Source organism: Schistocerca piceifrons, chromosome 4 (genome assembly GCF_021461385.2).
Source record: "Schistocerca piceifrons isolate TAMUIC-IGC-003096 chromosome 4, iqSchPice1.1, whole genome shotgun sequence".
In the NCBI taxonomy this organism is placed as follows: domain Eukaryota; kingdom Metazoa; phylum Arthropoda; class Insecta; order Orthoptera; family Acrididae; genus Schistocerca; species Schistocerca piceifrons.
In genome coordinates this window covers 495,530,331-495,550,683 of record NC_060141.1, presented here as the reverse complement: position 1 = coordinate 495,550,683, position 20,353 = coordinate 495,530,331, and the positions used below count along the sequence as shown (strand labels likewise).

At 41.7% G+C, this 20,353-nt stretch overlaps 1 protein-coding gene across 1 annotated transcript in view; it reads left to right on the top strand.

The window, feature by feature from the left end:
- The window catches only part of LOC124794920, a 37,187-nt gene extending 17,085 nt beyond the window's left edge, over positions 1 to 20,102 (top strand). Inside the window, exons 2-3 of the mRNA XM_047258624.1 lie at positions 17,603 to 17,728; positions 19,913 to 20,102. Of these exons, the coding sequence (XP_047114580.1) occupies positions 17,603 to 17,728; positions 19,913 to 20,040 (254 nt within the window). The 3' untranslated portion in view covers positions 20,041 to 20,102. The remainder of the gene's footprint in view (positions 1 to 17,602; positions 17,729 to 19,912) is intronic.
- Positions 20,103 to 20,353: the final 251 nt, after the last annotated feature.

Here is a 20,353-nt window from a genome sequence, read left to right as displayed (position 1 = left end):
AAATGAGGTGCTAGAGAAGAATGCTGTCTATTAGAATGGTATATCGAATAACTAAGGAGGAGGTACTGAATCGAAATGGGGGAAAAAGCGTGGGGAATAAAAATTGTAAAGTGTGTGCTAGGCATGATTACAGTAAGCAGGTTCAAACGCATGGAGGTTGCAGTAATTAAAAGGAACCTGCCTCTCCTTGTCCCACGAATTTTTTAACGTTGTTCTTATTGGCAGTCATGAAATTAATTCTCATACTGTAACGGCAAATACATTGCCGTATGAGCATAAGTATTACATCTTAAGTATGACTACAACTACTGGCAGAAACGAATTTCTACGCTTGCTTGTATTGCAAGACGATGCCCATGTAACCTATGGTTCAGCATAACGGGACAGTTTTATTAGCTGGTACCGCTGCCTAAAGAGGGTCACGCATAAACACTGACGTGACCTTCTAATATCATGTCTTATGCGCGGCGTAGGTCAGCAACTCGAAACGGAATGAACTCAAGAAGTCGTTGGAAGTCCTCTGCAGAGATACTGAACCACGCTGGCTCTATGGCCATCTATAATTGCAGAACATTCTGCACGAACTGACCTCTCGATTACATAATGTTCGATGGGATTCATGTCGGGTGTCGGGCGATCTGGGTGGCCAAATCATTTCCTCCAATGGTCCAGAATGTTCTTCAGACGCCGGCCGGTGTGGCCGAGCGGTTCTATTAGCTTCAGTGTGGAACCGCGCTACCGCTACGGTCGCAGATTCGAATGCTGCCTCGGACATGGATGTGTGTTAGTCCTTAGGTTAGTTAGGTCTAAGTAGTTCTAAGTTCTAGGGGCCTGATGACCTCAGATGTTAAGTCCCATAGCTCTCAGGGCCATTTGAACCATTTTGTTCTTCAAATGGTTCAAATGGCTCTGAGCACAATGGGACTCAACATCTGTGGTCATCAGTCCCCTAGAACTTTGAACTACTTAAACCTAACTAAACTCCCGGGTTCGATTCCCGGCGGGGTCAGGGATTTTCTCTGCCTCGTGATGACTGGGTGTTGTGTGATGTCCTTAGGTTAGTTAGGTTTAAGTAATTCTAAGTTCTAGGGGACTCATGACCATAGATGTTAAGTCCCATAGTGCTCAGAGCCATTTGAACCATTTGAACCTAACTAACCTAAGGACATCACACACATCCATGCCCGAGGCAGGATTCGAACCTGCGACCGTAGCGGGCACGCGGTTCCAGACTGACGCGCCTAGAACCGCACGGCCACACCGGCCGGCTTTGTTCTTCAGACCAATGGCGAATGGCGAACAAGTGGGGCCCGGTGACATGACGCATTGTCATTCATAAAAATTCCATCTTTGTTTGCGAACAAGAAGTCCATGAATGCCTACAAATGGTCTCAAAGTAGCCAAACATAACCATTTCCAGTCAATAATAGGTTTCATTTCATGTAAACACAGGCCACACCCTCATGCAGCCACCACCAGTTTGCACAGTACCTTGTTGACACCTTGAGCCCATGGCCTCGTTTGGTTTGCGCCACATTGCAATCCCAACACCAGCTCTTACCAACTGAATTAGGGGTTCAATTGACCAGACCATGGTTTTCCGGTCATTTAGGGTCCCACCGGCATTGTCACGAGCCCAGTAGAGGTGCTGTCGTGCTGTTAGCAAAGGCACCCGCGTCGGTCGCTGCTGCCATAGCCCATTAACGCCATCTTTCGCTGCACTGTCCTAATGGATACGCTCGCCGCACGTCTCACATTGACTTCTGCGGTCAGATCACTCAGTGTTGCTTGTCTATTAGCACTGACAACTCTACGGAAACGCCGCTGCTCTCGGTCGTGAAGTGAAGGCCGTCGGCCACTGCGTTGTCCGTTGTGAGATGTAATGCCTTAAATCTAGTATTCTCGGCACTATCTTTGACACTGTGGATCTCGCAACATTGAATTTCCTAACAGTTTCCAATTTGGAACGTCGCAGCGTCTATAATCCGTTCAACATAAGAATAAACCTGATGTAAACAAACAGAAACGCGATGATTGGTCAGAAGCCGTAGCACACGTACACCGGTGTTGTTACGCTCTTTGAAATAGGTCCTACTTGTGTACTAGATATCTTATTATTAAGTTACGTTAAGTGAAACTTTAAGATATTCAAATGTATTAACAGCCATCACCGATTTACCTAATCGCGCTTTAGTTACGTAGTTTTTATTTTAAAAATCGTGTGCAGTCACAGCCCCTGCAGTGTTGTGCTCTGATTGTCGCGCTGTTAATGCGCAGTATGAAAATGGCTGAGGCTGCTTTCTGTTGCGTAGTGAAACACACACTTGGAATATGTTATAAAGTGCCGAGAAGTAGGCTGTACTTAATGTTTTTCATAAATTTATGGAGATAACCGCCTTTGAAGTTTTCCTTCAGTGCTCTCTTACGTTACTCACAGCTTATGCAGAAAAATTACCGTGTGGTTTAAGTCAGGAATTTTTATCATTCTTGAATTTAATAACAATAATATCTTAGCTAAAAACGGTAAGTGTTGCGGTTTTCGTCTAGTCGTCTAAGGAGCTATGTAACGTAGTTTGTAACGATTCCAACATCGAACGTTTAGTGCAGTCAGTAGCATGCGATTCCATCATCGAACATTTAGCGAGCCGGCACGGTAGCTCAGCGTGTTCGGTCAGAGGGTTTAGATACCCTCCTTAATAAAACAAAACTGAGTGAAGGGATCAACTAACAACCTGAACGAGTGTCATCGGACGTCCGCCACGAACAAATTCAACGATCAATATAGAACAAAATGAGATTAAAAAAAAGAAAGAAAAAAGCGCAGTCGGTAGCATACTGGACTCTGAACAACATGCGGTTGTTCGCGCTTAGGTACGAATCAAGCCAGATGATTTTTTTTTCTCGTTCAATTTCAAATACCTAGAGCTCGTAACTATAAAACTCGTCATCATTTTTTTAATGAATACTGCAAGTCTTCTGGTTCCTAATTACATAGTGGACGCAAAATTCCTGTTTCCATTTCAAATACAAATTCTTAATTATCGGTATTTTATGAAAGACTGTTCATAAAAGTTGATAAAATTAAGAAAACATAACAATTTAATTTTTAAGGCAAAAATGAAAATTAAATCCTCTTTATTTGGACCATGTCCATCGTTTTATACCCCAGAGGTAGGTAAGTATCGTAGAAGCGTGAAAAACATTTTCACAGCACCGAGCACATCATACAAATGCTGTATTTTTACATTTGCTACTGCACCATTACAATATGAACCCAACAGAACTGATATGGAGCCAAGCTGCGGGATTTGGACCGAGAAGTAACGAGACTTAAGCTGCCAGACGTACTGGAACTAACGCACGCAGATTTTTCACACGCCACTGCCGAGCGCTGGCAGCATGTAGAACGGCTCGTCGTAAAAGAAGAAAAAATGCTGCGCCTCGTTGGCTTCGTAGATTATGTTGGTAATAGGCTCGCTATCAGCGTAGCAGGTGACACTTCAAGGACTGAAATATATTTCTCGGATTAGGATAAGGAAGTAGCTAAGAGATTGCCAGACGACTGATTGTAAGTAATATCTTCAGTGGCTTCAATATTTAACTATACGATGAAATCCTTCAACACTCTCTTACGTTACACACAACTTATGCAGAAAAATTACCCTGTGGTTTATGGCAGGAATTTTCATCATTCTTGTATTTAATTACAATAGTACGTTAGCTAAAAACGATAAGTGTTGCGGTTTTCGTCTAGTCGTCTAAGGAGCGTATTGTGGGAGATTTGCATTGTATAATTTCATTCTGCTTAAAAATTAAATGACATTCGAAGCTGTATTGCTCCTCTGCTCGTCTCTTTATGTGTGAACTGCAGCTGGCCACGTCACTGCAGGGTAGCTGTACCAGCTGACCGGCCAGTGCCGTCCAAGTTAAATGCGCCGGTAAAGTTGTTGTCCCGTATTGTCGCTAAGTCGATGTGCGCGTAACGCACAGCACAAAACGTACCCTTATTATCGTGCTTGACAGTACTCCAGACAGCTTGGCTGCAGTCCCACGTGAAACGGAAATCCAATTAGGATCCAGCAAACGCGGAAGACTACATAGTGCAATGTTTACATCAGGTTTATTCTTATGATGAACGGATTATAGTGCCAATTACCATTCCGCGTTCAAAGTCTGTTAGTTACTGTCGTGCGAGCATAATCGCTTCGGAAACGTTTTCAAATGAATCACCTGAGTACAAATGATAGCTCCACCAATGCACTGCCATTTTATATCTTGTGTGCCCGATACCACCGCCATCTGTATATGTGCACATCGCTATCCCACGACTTTTGTCACGTAAAGTGTAACTTAACTAGCTGCGACAATGGATAACCTTTGCTACAATGTGTAACCTCGTAACAGCTACACGTGCTATATGGGGAAATGCTGATGGTACTGGTTCCGTAAAGGCACAACTTTCGCTTTGTTTCTTCGGACAAAAAGCAGCAGCACTTAACAGCTCACCATGGTGTGGAATTTTGGTTACGTGGCAAAGCATTGTGCCTACTAGACGTGTAGGGAGACACTGACACGCTATGTTTACGTGACACGTAACTTCCGGACGGAAAAAACCGAATTTAGGAAACAATTTTCGTTGTTGTGTTTATATGTTAAAGTCTGAAGCGGTTTTGCTAGAGCGATTTACCGAACGTCAATTTTTTTGACAAATGTCCTGATGTAAATCACGTTCTCCAGTTTCTGATTTACTCAGCACAATTAAACATTGGAGATAGACAACTTCGTGCTGGATCTGATATGCCAGTTTCGCTTTCATTGCACAAAGAGTCACTCCGTTCACATTGAGCCAAAAATTTTTAAAGGCAAGACGTCATCCAAACGGTTGTACTTCTACATGGGAGAAGGTTAGTTAATGGTACAGGAAAGAAGTCGTACAAAAATTTAAGAAAGCGTCTAGTTGTGTATTATACCCACATAAACGGCCTAAACTTAAGATATTTAAGACTGCAGTCACAAACCACACACACACACACACACACACACACACACACACACACACACACAGACAGAAATATCTAAATGTAGTTGCAATTAAAGAATATTTACTGTTACTCGTTCTAAAGGTAACAAAAACTTTCCCCAAAATATAATTAACAGATGTTTCTTACGTTTTAAGGAAATACAGAAGCGTCCGATCTTACCCGTCGGCTTTGACCCATGACGTCACAAATACCGCGGAAACGACTATAAACAATTCCAATATGGCGGATATAAAAACATCGCATACGTATTGTAAACACTGAAATACACAAGTTTCACAAAAAGCCTAATGACTGTAACGGGACAAGCGTGGGAAATTAGGGGTTTTTGGGTGCGGAGAAACTAAATATACAGAAATGTAGCCACCGACCGCCATTCAAAACCACGCAAAACAACGAAATAAATCAACATCACAAAACTGACCAAATACCAAAAAACACATTCCTATCCATAATCGGACACTTCCCTTAACCTATATAGCTCAACAGAACCTACCGATCACATCCCCCAATAGAAAACTAAGAAACGAAAGCTTCCCTTACACCTACATACATCGGCACTTATGCAGTTTAGCAGGTACGGAAAAAATTTTTCATTTTTTTTCAAAATTTGATCATCATGTGTCGTTATGCGGTGGGGGGAGTCTGCAGTGCCCCCCCATCCCCCCACAGGCTTCATTAGTGTCAAATCAATATTTTCGAATCATAGGCGGCCGCTGCCGCGGCCGCATTCCAAAAAAAAACTCCCAACCTAACCTCAAGTGGGCTACGCTACAGATCAATATGTTCATCAAATTGCTTCATATTACGTATACATGTTCATTAGTGTCAAATCAATATTTTCGAATCATAGGCGGCCGCTGCCGCGGCCGCATTCCAAAAAAAAAACTCCCAACCTAACCTCGTATTCAGGGCTACGCTACAGATCAATGTGTAGGTCCCTTACGTCACGGGTCAAAGCCGACGCGTGAGATCGGATGTTTCCAACCTATACCCAATACACAAAACATACATAAATAACCAAAAAAAAAAAACGGAACTTACCTCAAAAAAGTTCCAGCTCCACAAACTAGATTGGCCACCACAATCACACACAAATGCACACACGCACGCACGCACACACACACACACACACACACACACACACACACATACAAAAACACACACACACACACCAACGAAAAAATACTGAACTAAAATAAAAACCCAACCCACCCAAACGTCAACCCCCTCCCCCACAACTCCAAAATACAACACACAAACACTATACAACAAAATAAACCACCCACCCACCTACCCAGCCCACCCTAACTAACCACTTTCGGTCTATACATTTTACCCACAGCCCTTAAAAAAACCCGAAGAATGCAATAGCCCTCTGGGACACTCTTCCGCCAACAGTACTCATCTAAATGAGACTGAAGGTTGGAAGAGCGCCTCTTCCCCCTCCCAAGAACTGACTTAACCGCTCCCCACATCCCCTCAATTGTGTTAGTGCAAGCCCCAGTATCATAATTCTTAAACTCTAGACTGTGGTTCACTACTAAATGATTAAATCCCCTCTCACCCAACCCCCTATATGAAGAAAACGCATCTGAAACTACTGTGGACCCCGGCTCTACATACTCCTCAATTAACCCCACTAATTCAGGCTTCGACCTCCCCTCCACAACCCTAAAAACACATTCAGTACCCCCACCCCCCTGAACAACAGCCCCCCACACCCAAAGACCAGCCACAGACTTCCCCCTCCCATACTTCCTTTTACCAAACTGCGACTCATCCACCTCCACAAGCACCCCATGCCCACCCAACTTACCCCTGTACTTAATAAATTCGGAACACACCTCACGACAAAAGGAATACCAGTCTAAAACAGTCCTCTCACTCACACCAGTCTCAAACGCGCAAAAACTCTGCCCGCAACTATAACAAAAATAATACGTAATAAGCACAATCTCACGCATGGCCAATCTAGACTTCTCGAACCAAGTACCACGCCTTACAGAACGCCATACGCCATCTTTCCGGCAACACCACATGTATCCGTCCCTGGTCCGAGAGTCCGGAACTTTAACCAATTTCATAGGTTCACGGCACACACCGCACTTCACGACCTCGGCAATTAAGCCAAATAGCTGAAGAAATTTAATCAGCTCTAAAGCTGTCTCCCCCATCATCGCCCTCAACCGAACACTGTTAAGGCGGTCTTTCATATCCATTCCTGAACAAAAAACCACAACCAAATACACTCAATAACAAACTCACCCGACGTACAGCAATGAGCATTAAATTAACCATTAACTCACTAATAGAAATTCCGCTTCAAATCCAACACCTGAGCAACAGAAAACTGACCCCACCACACGAAACAAACGAAACAAACGAAAACCATGAACACACCACCAGAGAGCACGACAAACAAAAACAAGACATCTACAAACACGCCACAATCGCAAATCAAACTCCGCGCCGTAATGACGTCACACACCACAACACCCTTACGTCACGGGTCAAAGCCGACGGGTAAGATCGGACGCTTCTGTTGACCCCGTTTTAATATCACTGGGAATGTTTCGATTGATGTACGAAGTCCGTACGTTATGCATACACCTGAGCGCGAAACCCGCAAATACATTTTATTAAGTGAGAAAATAATCAGTTTATAGTCCATTAATTCATATTCAGTACCTATGAGGGTATTCTAGGGCTTAGTGGTGGAAGAATGCTCAAAATAATGATCATCATCACATCGCATCTCTACGGCAAAAACAAGTATCTGAAAAATCACATACGAGTATCCGACAAAACAGGCCTTCGTAAGTATGGTATCAATTTTGAAGTAGAAAGCTTCCAAACTCCTTACCCATGTTTACGTTTCAAGCTCCATTTGTCAACCTAGATACAGTAGATCTGCATTGCCTGCCTACACTGTGAAGCCTTTCACCTAACGGAAATTTGTTAGTTTAAAACGGCTACTTACCGGGTAACAATTTCCGTCCACACGCACATTTGTCCATTTGCAGCCGGGTCTATTCACATCATTCAAGTTGGCGACAGCGGAACAAAACTGTTGGTTTGAGCTCTATTGACAGCTAAATGGTAATCAGACACCATACACATTTCGCAAAGTTGAAAGACATCTGACCAATGCCAACGATAATTATGCTATCTACAAAGAATAATTATCTCTGAAGTGAACGAATTTCTGTGAACTAGAAGAGCTTATGAATATGTTTTAATACTTGAAGTAGCATACATGAAACACTGTAAGGCATTTATAGTTAATTAACTGCGCCTGTGATCGTTTTGTTTTATATACTGTTTCCAGAACTTAGCTGAAAACTGTCTCACAACGCAACCTGCATCAAGACTGTATAATCTACACAGTCGTTACATGTTGAGTAACTGCTAAAGTTCTCTTCACGGGCTACCATGTCTCTCTAAGCTACGACGGTTACTAAAAATTTAAAACATTTATTCATACCGTACGCTCATGGTTGTTCACTTATTTTTGTGTTACATTTAACTCAATATACACCAAAGGATGCTCATCTTCAAATAGTAAAAAAAATTTAATAAAATATTTTCTATACAAAGAAAAATAATTATGTGCCGAGAAGTATTCATACAGTCTACATTATCAGATTTTCCTCTGCATATAATATTTCGTATGGAGCCCTTTTGAGAGCAACAGAAAGCTCCGATTAAAATTCGCCCGAACAACCACAAGTAACACTAGAGATTTCGGTTAAAATATAATGCATTTGGTTCTGATGAGTGCCAGTGGGTTTTGCAGCTGCAGATACATCTGGGGGATGCTGAACTAGGCGTTGGGGAAGTGATTTTAAATGCAGACTGTTCTATAAATACTTTAGGAAATATGATTTGAAAAAGTGTACGGAAGCTTGTAGATGAGAAACAGATTTTATTCCAGTAACATGAAGGCTGTAAACATAACGCACGTAAAAACAAGGAATGGTTGCCTTACAATGAATCTCTCTTCAGTCACCAAAAACCAACCCAGCAGATAATTTGTGGTCTCACTAGAGAACAAAATCGATAAATGAACAGCTCGTTGTGAAATGAGTTAATTAAGAAACTGTTGGGACAACTGGAGATATACGTACACAAAATCGAAAAATCCAGAATATATGTACACTACTGGCCATTAAAATTGGTACACCAAGAAGAAATGCAGATGATAAACGAGTATTCATTGGACAAATATATTATACTCGACTGACATGTGATTACATTTCCACGTAGTTTGGGTGCATAGATCCTGAGAAATCAGTACCCAGAACAACCACCTCTGGCCGTATTAACGGCCTTGATACGCCTGGTCATTGAGTCAACACAGAGCTTGGATGGCGTGTACAGGTACAGCTGCCCATGCAGCTTCAACACGATACCACAGTTCATCAATAGTAGTGACTGGCGTATTGTGACGAGCCAGTTGCTCGGCTACCATTGACCAGACATTTTCAATTTCTGAGAGATCTGGAGAATGTGCTCGCCAGGGCAGCAGTCGAACATTTTCTGTATCCAGAAAGGCCCGTACAGGACCTGCAACATGCGGTCGTCCATTAGCCTGCTGAAATGTAGGGTTTCGCAGGGATCGAATGAAGGGTAGAGCCACGGATCGCACGTAACACATCTGAAATGTAACGTCCACTGTTCAAAGTGCCGACAATGCGAACAAGAGGTGACCGAGACGTGTAACCAATGGCAACCCATACCATCACGCCGGGTGATACGCCAGTATGGCGATGACGAATACACGCTTCCAATGTGCGTTCACCGCGATGTCACCAAACACGGATGCGACCATCATGATGCTGTAAACAGAACCTGGATTCATCCGAAAACATGACGTTTTGCCATTCGTGCACCCAGGTTAGTCGTTGAGCACACCATCGCAGGCGCTCCTGTCTGTGATGCAGCGTCAAGGGTAACCGCAGCCATGGTGTCTGAGCTGATAGCCCAAGCTGCTGCAAATGTCGTCGAACGGTTCGTGCAGATGGTTGTTGTCTTGCAAACGTCCCCATCCTTTGACTTAGGGATCGAGACGTGGCTGCACGATCCGTTACAACCATGCGGATAAGATGCCTATCATCTCGACTGCTAGTGATACGAGGCCGTTGGAATCCAGCACGGCGTTCCGTATTACCCTCCAGAACCCACCGATTCCATATTCTGCTAACAGTCATTGGATCTCGACCAACGCGAGCAGCAATGTCGCGATACGATAAACCGCAATCGCGATAGGCTACAATGCGACCTTTATCAAAGTCGGAAACGTGATGGTACGCATTTCTCCTCCTTACACGAGGCATCAAAACAACGTTTCGCCAGGCAACGCCGGTCAACTGCTGTTTGTGTATGAGAAATCGATTGAAAACGTTCCTCACGTCAGCACGTTGTAGGTGTCGCCACCGGTGCCAACCTTGTGTGAATGCTCTGAAAAGCTAATCATTTGCATATCACAGCATCTTCTTCCTGTCGGTTAAATTTCGCGTCTGTAGCACATCATCTTCGTGGTGTAGCAATTTTAGTGGTCAGTAATGTAAAATGAACAAACAGATTTCGCAGGCCATAGTTATTTCAGTAATTTTAAAGACCTATTCTAAAGTTATTTCCTGCATATGTCAATTGTTTAATAATTATATCTTTAGCACTACGTATAAATTCATCTTTGACAACACCTCGTACAAAAACATCTGTGAAGTGTTTACGTGTTTACAAACATGCGTGTGCAAATATGCCTCTTGAATGAAGTGACACGTACGAAAACGATGGAGAAAAGTATGTTTGCTGGTGCTAAAACGTTAAAAACGCTTTTCTTATATTATGTGGTAAGTTTAAGCTGTTCATCTTCCTCACTATTTCGCACATATTTTCCGCGTTTGAATTACAAAATTCATTACCTAACATCAAACTTTTTAGTGACAGTAATATGCATTTCACCTCATTCAAGAGAAAAATTAAAAAATGTATTAAGACAAATTACTCCTGGTGATGGACCCACAGGGTCCGAAATGCATCGTTTACTTAATAAAACACGAAAAGTTGTGACTGAAGGCGTTTCTTAATTCATACCTCCAGTGTGTTAAAATGATTGATTGTATGCCTTTAAGTACAACAGAAGCAAAAAGGCTCCGTACGAAATACTAGAGCTTAACAATGCAGAGTGTGTGAATGTAATTATCTTCCATTCGTAATAATTGTTTCTCTTTAACACGGTGGCGACAGCAAGTGTATCAGGTCACTCCCTAAACTATGCCAAATCCGCAGTAACCATGCCGAACCTGCGCCGATGCTGGACAAAGACACGAGAAAAAGAACTCTTGTTTCTCCTTAGTCATTAAATTTTCTGTAGAATATGTTTAACTTTTTTGGCCACTTGAATATGACATTCCTATGGTCTTTGAAAGAAATAGTAAGAATTCTCTATTAAATGTTACACAAATAAAAAAGTTAAAAGTATAGATGTCAGAATACCGTAGTCTGGGCAACGCATTTATACAGACATTCTTATTTACAAAATTCCGAATGACACAGGTAGCGTTCAAAGCCTTAGTATTTTTGACAAGCCGTTCTGCTATATTTTCATTCACTCTTCCCTCTGTCGGCCCCCGGTAGCTGAGTGGATCCGACACGGTAGCTAAGCGTGTTCGGTCAGTGGGTTAGCTGCCCTCTGTAATAAAAAAACTGAGTTAATCGATCGACAACGAACTTATACGGATGTCTTAAACGTCCGCCCCGAACAGGTGCAACAAACAAAAGCGAACAAAATGAGATTAAAAAAAAAAAAAGTGGTCAGCGCGACAGAATGTCAATCCTCAGGGACTGGGTGTTGTGTTGTCCTAATCATCATCATTTCATCCCCATCGACGCGCAAGTCGCCGAAGTGGTGTCAGATCGGAAGACTTACACCCGGCGAACGGTCTACCCGGCGGGAGGCCCTAGTCACACGACATTTTTTTGTCTTGTTTTGTGTTACAATTTCAATGAGAGAAAGAGACAGGTACTCAACCTCTCTGCAGAACATACCTTTTATTTTTACCTAGTGTTTGTTATAGTTTTCAAATTAATAACCCGAAACGAAGTCACACTTCTGCATATTCTCACGCAAAACTATGATCAAAGAGCGCAGTTATAATATTACTAACAGTCCACATTTGTAATATTTGTTTTGATAGAAATTACATACTGTACGTTTTTTAATCGTCATCGAAGAACACATTCTTATTTTTTTGAAACAAATGTTTTCTCTTGCATTCGTTTATGTGGAAATAATTAAGTTCTTTACTTTCATAAAAAAAGAACAACAGAGAACCTTGTTATAGGCGTTCGAATAGCTCTAACAGTATTTAAAACTGCTTCAAATTTTGTGAATCTCTTTCTCTTACAATTACGTGAAACGTTTTCCACATATACGACGAGCCAGCATTACCACATTATTAGAAATTTTTCAGTTTCTGTTGCGCACTCCTTCCTCTATTACGGTGCAATTAACTAAATAGACCATATATTACGAACTAAAACCCACTTCCTTTTCTCTTTATAAATAATTGCTCTCCGTTTCCGTTCTGCTTTTAAAAACGTAATATTCCTAATTTCTGTTACACGCTTGTTTTCCGTCTGGTGTACTCACAACTTACCCTCAAACTAACGAGGTGCGGATGCATGGCAGACGGCCGCACACTACAGCTGAATTAAGCGTAAGAATTTTTATATATCGACATAGGTTCACATTGTTATAAATGGCTCAAAATGGTTCGAATGGCTCTGAGCACTACGGGTCTTAACTTCTGAGGTCATCAGTCCCCTAGGACTTAGAACTACTTCAACCTAACTAACTTAGGGACATCACACACATCCATGCCCGAGGCAGGATTCGAACCTGCGACCGCAGAGGTCGCGCGGTTCCAGACTGTAGCGCCTAGAACCGCTCGGCCACTCCGGCCGGCACATTGTTATATACAACTGAGATACTATGCTCGCAGTAGCCATCGGTACGCCTTCAAGCAGTTCGGAAGCATCTGTCATAGCGTACTGCTAAAGATGGTGTAGGATCGAAATACCTCATTACATCGGGGATATTAGTACAAGGATGGAGAAAGTAAATTGTCTCTCGTCTTGTTTGTGAAGCCATCTTGTCTTCCGCCTGAATGGATTTAGGGAAACAAGAGAAAATTCAAATCACGTTGACTGGATGTAACTTTGAACCATGTTTTTGCCAAACAGTTTACAGAAGAACATTGTCCTGCTTCTGGCTATAAACGAACTCCTCGTCCAGGCCTTGAGGCCCCAAGGGTCGTCGACCGCCTTGTCATTCCTTGCCATGCGGCGGCGTGCAGATATAAGGGGTCAGCACACCACTCTCCCGGCAGCGTTGCCGACTTATCAGACCTTCGAGCCGCTATATCTAAGTCAAGTAGCAACTTAGTTGACATCAGGAGGCCGAAAGCACCCCGTGCCAGTCTTCTCTTCGCAGTACCGTGAATCGAACTCGGGTCCTTCGCACGGTAGACATCTACGCTGACCTATCAGATGCAGTGGCGGACGCTTCTAGCTTTAGATATACCAAAACATCCATTTATGTTATCTAGTAATACTAAAGAATGCAAGCCTATAATGTCTGCTCCCTGATCTCTTGACGATTTCGCTGTCGCTCTTCCATAACTCTACTTTAGCCAATCCCCTCCCCACCTCGGATTTCTGTCGCCACACCACAATCTCCTCTTTCACATATGAGGGAGAACCAGCCTTAAACATTGTTGAAACTCTATCGGGTCCTGAAGATGGCAAGTAGGAAACTCGTTGTAACGTTGTTTCAAGACGACATGCGCAGGTTTCCATGAATTGCAATGACTTACTGTTTCATCGGTTGTTGGTAGAATATTTTATACATGAATGAAAACACACACGACGCTGGTGTAATATTCTTCAGTATTCATTATTTTTACAAACCGGTTTTCGGCTGTTATGCCATAATCAGGAACCAAGATAGATATGTGGTTCTGAAATTTTGTAAGATCAAAGATTTTAAATTAATGCATTATAGAGTACCTCGATTTCCAAAGTAGGACTGTACTCGCGGAGTTATCTACTGTGTGAGGCCCCTGAGGGGGGGCCCAGAGAGCATCCCAGGGTGCCCCAGGGAGCTACAACACTAAGAAGAATCGCTTCTCGGCTTTTGGCAAGATCAATGTGTAGTCTTTATTAATGATAATAGACCATACAATCACCAACAAACTTACAATCTTCCATATTAGAGGTACCACTTATTTTCGACCAAATATAAATTTTCTCGTCGGAATTAATCTTACGTCTAGACCTACAATTAAGAGACAATGAACCATAAGGTACCAAATAGGAACCTTCATTAATTGCAATAATTTCTGACAAATGTACAGTACGAAATGACAAAACTTCACGAGATGTAAAACTTTCCAATCCAGTCCTAGAAGCATCATGACAAACAACAACAGCGAATGTAATCCAACCATTACCAATACTACTTGATTGAGATGATTTCGCAATAGAAAAATTCAATTTCAGACCTAAAAAGTATTTAGGACTGGATTGGAAAGTTTTACATCTCGTGAAGTTTTGTCATTTCGTACTGTACATTTGTCAGAAATTATTGTAATTAATGAAGGTTCCTATTTAGTACCTTATGGTTCATTGTCTCTTAATTGTAGGTCTAGACGTAAGATTAATTCCGACGAGAAAATTTATATTTGGTCGAAAATAAGTGGTACCTCTAATATGGAAGATTGGTTTAGGACTAAAACGAGACGAATTGTTTCAGTAAAAATATTATGCAAAATCATTGAACTTAGACAAAGTATTTGAAACATTAAATAACGAACTATATAACAAATTACAATAATTGTTGTGAGAAGAAAATAAATTGAACGATGTACTTTGGTGACATGTTGCAAAGATTGGCTGAGCAAATAACCATATCTTTAACAGGTCCAATATTAGGAAGAGGTAAGATATACAGGTCAGCTAAGTGAAATAACTGCGATTATGCAAAGTAAAAAATTACGGGACAAATGAAACCACAGTAAATGGTTTAATGGGAAAAATGGGATATGTGAGTAGGAGATGTAATTTACAACATGGTCTGGACAGGATAATGAACAGTATCTACAGTTAGAAGTGGGCAGTGAGGAAACATTCAGCACTAGACTTGGGGAAATGGACGTATTCGTCTTTGAACCAGTTGAAGACGTAACAGTCGAAAACCGATTTGTAAAATTAATAAATGTTACAGTGTCTTGTTCGTTTTCATTCATTATGCCTTCAGAAATTTTTTTGAGTATTTTGATGTAAGGGTAGAACTGAACACCTCGGAATGGTACTTTATTATAAAATAGTAGAATCATTAAGATTCTAATTGTCTCCAGTGGCGTTTTACAGAGCATAACGTTATAACAATTTACTCGGCGTGTTACACCAATTACCTTTGTTTATGTGAAAAAGTCTTCACAACAGCGAAAAGGCCTTTAATATGCAATCATTCTAACACGGAATGATCCGGTTTGTCGTAGGCTGCCAAGTAAGGATGTGAATGTGTTGTGATGTGGTTGTCGTCACTGATGAACAGCTCAGTACAGCTTCGTCGTGCCGCTTTCCCATCGCATCAGTGAACCTATACGTGAGGTGTACGTCGGCCAACTGTACACGAGTTGAGCTGCCCATGCCAAACATTCAGAAGTGGACGTGAGGGAAGTAGTTTTTCAAATAACAAATATACTGAGTGAACGGTACAAGTTGTTTTCGAAGAAGACACTCTGCGCATAGCGTTCGCTTTTGCACTTAACATACATTTGCAAAGTAATATAGATACATAGATAGAGAGGTGGTAAGAAACCAAACGAAGTAAAATTACCGATATGGGATTTTTGTTCGCCTTAATTCAAAACACTCTTTTTAATTTATTTTCTTTTCCAACCTAGTTTCAACGACAATACCGCCATCACCATTGGGTTTTCTTTATTCTAAAAACTCCAAAATTAGCATCGTTACAAACATCATAAAACATTATTACGTGTAAACCATTTGATTCCAAATATTGTATTCTGTAAATAGTTTCATACCACTTTATTTACTTTAAGTCACAGTATGATTTCTACTTTTGTTGCCGCTATTTTTGGGATATTTTCCGTGTTTCTGTTGCCGTTTCTTCAGCATACAGCTTGTCATCTGCAACTATATGAACGGCTGTTATTGACAAATATGAAAAAGTGAACTTATATAGTCAGTTTTACACTATTGGGAATTGCGGTAGTGTGGTTAATACCAAGTATCCTGAGTGGATACCGTTAGTATGTTACGAAACTTGTCGTATGCTCACGTTCGTTGGCTCGCCGTTGCTTTTAAACACAAAAAACATAACTTCTGTAAGTTGGTTGTAATTCAAAACATTACACCATCTTGCAGTTCTCCTTTATCGCGAGAATGAATACCATACTCGAGGTAGTGGGAGTTACGACGACTCTTGTGTCTTATTTATGTCAGTTTGTGTGACGGATATGTAGTATCAGTTCTCTTACAGCCTTTAAAGACCGTGTTGTTGAAAAGTATTGTGTTTTCTATTACTACGTTTTTCTCTTCCCACTATAGCCTTTTATATGTAATAATTTTCTCCTGTTGTTGGTTTTCGGTGTAAACTGTTGCTATGTTTCAGTATGTGTAGATCAGTTTCGATATTAGTGTGGTGGTGGTTTTTATTCATTAGATGTTCTGCGAAAGTGGAATGTGAGCTGTCACTCTTCAGAGTTCTCATGTGCTTTGTGTAGCTTATTCTGAAGTTTCTGCTTGTTTGTCTATGCATCGGGCTTGACAAGACTTACATGTCAGTTGGTATATTCCTTCAGAGCTGAATTTGTCTGACGTTTTTTCGTCTGAGCCTTTGTTGAACTGTATTGTTTGTTGTGAATGTTATTGGGATCCCTTGCTTTTCCGATAAGTTTCTAATTCTAAATTCTATTTTATTATTGTATGATGGTGTGTTGTGTACCATCTGTTTCTTTTTTCTGCTGGGGTGTAGTCTGCTGTGTTTTGCATTAAGGTGAAATAACATTCGCATATTTGTGTTTTTACGCTAACACGGACCACTGGAAGAGTTTAAAAATAAAATGATTGGAATAAAATTACTCCGTAATGAGCCGTTGGGGGCCACAGACTGCTTATACTAAAACACTCAGAAAATGTACCCGAACAATATCTGTGGAGTTCGGAATCACACTGTTTATATTCGAAGTGTCTGCTACACGCAGGACGTTCTCAATGTGATTCTAATACGAGATGGCGAGAACAAACTGCAGAATATCTTGCTATATAAAGGTAAAAAGCCGTTTCACAGTAGTACGTTTAAAACATTTTTTCACTTTTCACTGCTTCTTTTAAGTGGGTAGGTCGGAGTACAGGAGGATTTCAGTCATTATTTTTTAGTCTCTTTCGTGCTGAAATAACGTAGCCTGAGAAAAAGTTTGTGTGTGTGTGTGTGTGTGTGTGAATGATATCTCTCGATGTTTCAGCTTTCAACACTAATGTCGCCTGCGAGAACGACGACGGCTTCCCACCCGTGTGCATCGAACCGTGTGCACGAAGAGGCTTCGAACTGGCGCGCTGCGTCAACAGGGAGTGTCGATGCAACACGGACGGTCAGTCGAGAACGTTTTTTCCCCTAGGTTTCAATTTTTACACTCATAAAGCCATCTCCAGCGTATGAAAAATACTTGTACACTCACAGTACCACAAACTCAAGCTGTCTCTTTGCCAAACGCATTATTTCATTCATAGATCTACATGGCGAGTATGCCATAAAGTACTTGTACAACAATTGCTATGTTCATGATGTCTCGTACAAAGAAAACGCGTACAAGTCTTAAAAACAAGAGTATCTCCTCTTCCTCCCCCTCCTTTCTCTTCTTCTTTCGTTACGGCCTTTGTAGGCACAAATGGTTCAAATGGCTCTGAGCACTGTGGGACTTAACATCTGAGGTCATCAGTCCCCTAGAACTTAGAACTACTTAAACGTAACTAACCTAAGGACATCACACACATCCATGCCCGAGGCAGGATTCGAACCTGCGACCGTAGCGGTCGCGTGGTTCCAGAATGAAGCGCCTAGAACCGCTCGGCCACGCCTTTGTAGGACCACGTGTAACCCTTTCATGGATGCATTTTCTTCTTCTCCCGCAGAAGCTGTTTATCCTTTCTTTTTTTCTCTCGGGCTTTTCTTTCAAGGTCTTCAGCACTCCCTTCTCATGTCTGTTGCACTGGTGACGCTCTACCTTTTCCCGTATCCTTCTCTGTTATGGAATTATTTCACTTCCACTTTGTTTGCGAATTCGCACCACTCATTCTGGAGTGCAACAAATCACTTGGTCCTGTCTTTCCTCTTGCCCTAGCCGTTGGTTCCTATACCATTTTTAACCATTCTATCCATATTAATCCTGATAACACGCCCCGCAAAACTTGCTGATTTCTCCTGATATTATCTTCGTGCTCAGGACCCAGTAGTTTTCTTTCTTCTTTCTCTAGTTGGTCCGCACTATTTCTTTCTAGTATTATCGTCTACGCCGATTATAGTACCGCATTCCTTACCGTTCTCTTGTAGTGTATTATCTTTGCATCCGTAGAAATATTTTTTTTATTGCATGTATCTTTGGTCCTACAGAAGGCTGACCTCATCTTCGTCATCTTGTTTATTTTTCCCTCATTGCTCCTGTTTATTACTGTTATAAGTTCTCGCAGGTATTTGTATTTGTCCACCTTTTGATAGGTGTCTTCTGGTGTTGCCCTATTCTAGGCGTTCCTCAGTTCCACTCTCCTGGCTATTTTCTCAGGTTGTCGAATTGTTTCTTTGTATCTGTTTCCGTCTCACTATCGTTATGCCCCCCCCCCCCCCCCCCCCCCGCAAAGTCTAGGCAGTCAGATTGGACTCTATTGACTTTTTGTCTCCGGCTTGAGTCTTTGGTGTATCCTTTTCCACGTTTATTGCTTTGCGCTGTCTGATCACTTCATCCAGCGCTATGTTGAACAAAACCGGCGACTCTCTCTCTCCCTGTATGACACAGGTGTTAATCTGAAAGCTATTCACATAGTGCTCCTCTGAGTCTTACCCTTACTATCGTCTTAGCATCTCATTCTCATGAAATATCAGCTATAAAACAATAACGCAATAAACTGAAGTTAAACAATAAACTGAAGTTAAACTAAAGTTTACCAAGTATCTCAGCTGTAGGTTACATGTGAACTGTCAGATCTCTACTACCACCGCTGCAAGTAAGTCTGGCGACAATCTGAAGAACTTGATCTTTGCTGTTTCCAGGACCAGTATCACATTGAAATATGTGTGGTATGTTTGTTTCGCATTCCACTGTATGGGATCTACGCAAATGTATAGCGCACTACATGACCGCCCCCTACCAGTCTTCCACCCACTGTCCCAGTGGTTTCTTGATGATCCCTTCAAAGATGCTGCAAAGTCTAAAAAAGGGACCTTATTGGCAGGCGCTCTTATGGCATTTGAAAATGAGTGCGTCAGCATCAATTTCTTAAACCAATACGATGCTATTTAAAAAATCGCCTTTGATCATTAGAAGCTTTCCGACCACAGTTAACTATAAAACAAATTAAATATTTCAACAAAATGCCGGTGGTTAAATTGTTAGCGTGAAAGTCCAAGAGTCGTGAAGTCATTGGTTCCGTTATCCCCAACACAAACATTAAAATGTAGCTTACCTGCCTACCTTGCTCTCACATACATAAAACACATGCCCAGTGTAGACAGAAAGTCAAGAACACGATCGTGATACTCGTTTTTCTGTGTCTGTCAACAGCCGTGGACACGAATGAGCCGTGTTCTGCCAGCGACGGCTACCCGTCTTCCTGCCGTGGTTTCTGCACGAAGCTGCTCAACCACTCCAGGGCCAGCTGCGTCAACGATAGGTGTCGCTGTCTGCCCTGATCCACTCTTACAGCTGTAGCCTGCGTGTGCAATGTATCTTTCACATTCTAAAATAAAACATTTCGTACCTTGAACGTATGTTTCCTGTGTGACACTCGTCTCCCTAATCAATTTTGTGGTGTCTGGGAATTCGGAAAATGAAGTAGATAACGGCGTACAGAATTATAAAGCGTTTTATTTGTTCAAAAATTCCGCATTCATATCTTCCATCAAGAATCCATTCTATTGTTTTTGTAAATGTGTATATCTCTAGTTTCCTGGAATCGGCTACGTACTCAATATCCACAGAAGTTTCAGCTGTCGTCTGTTTATT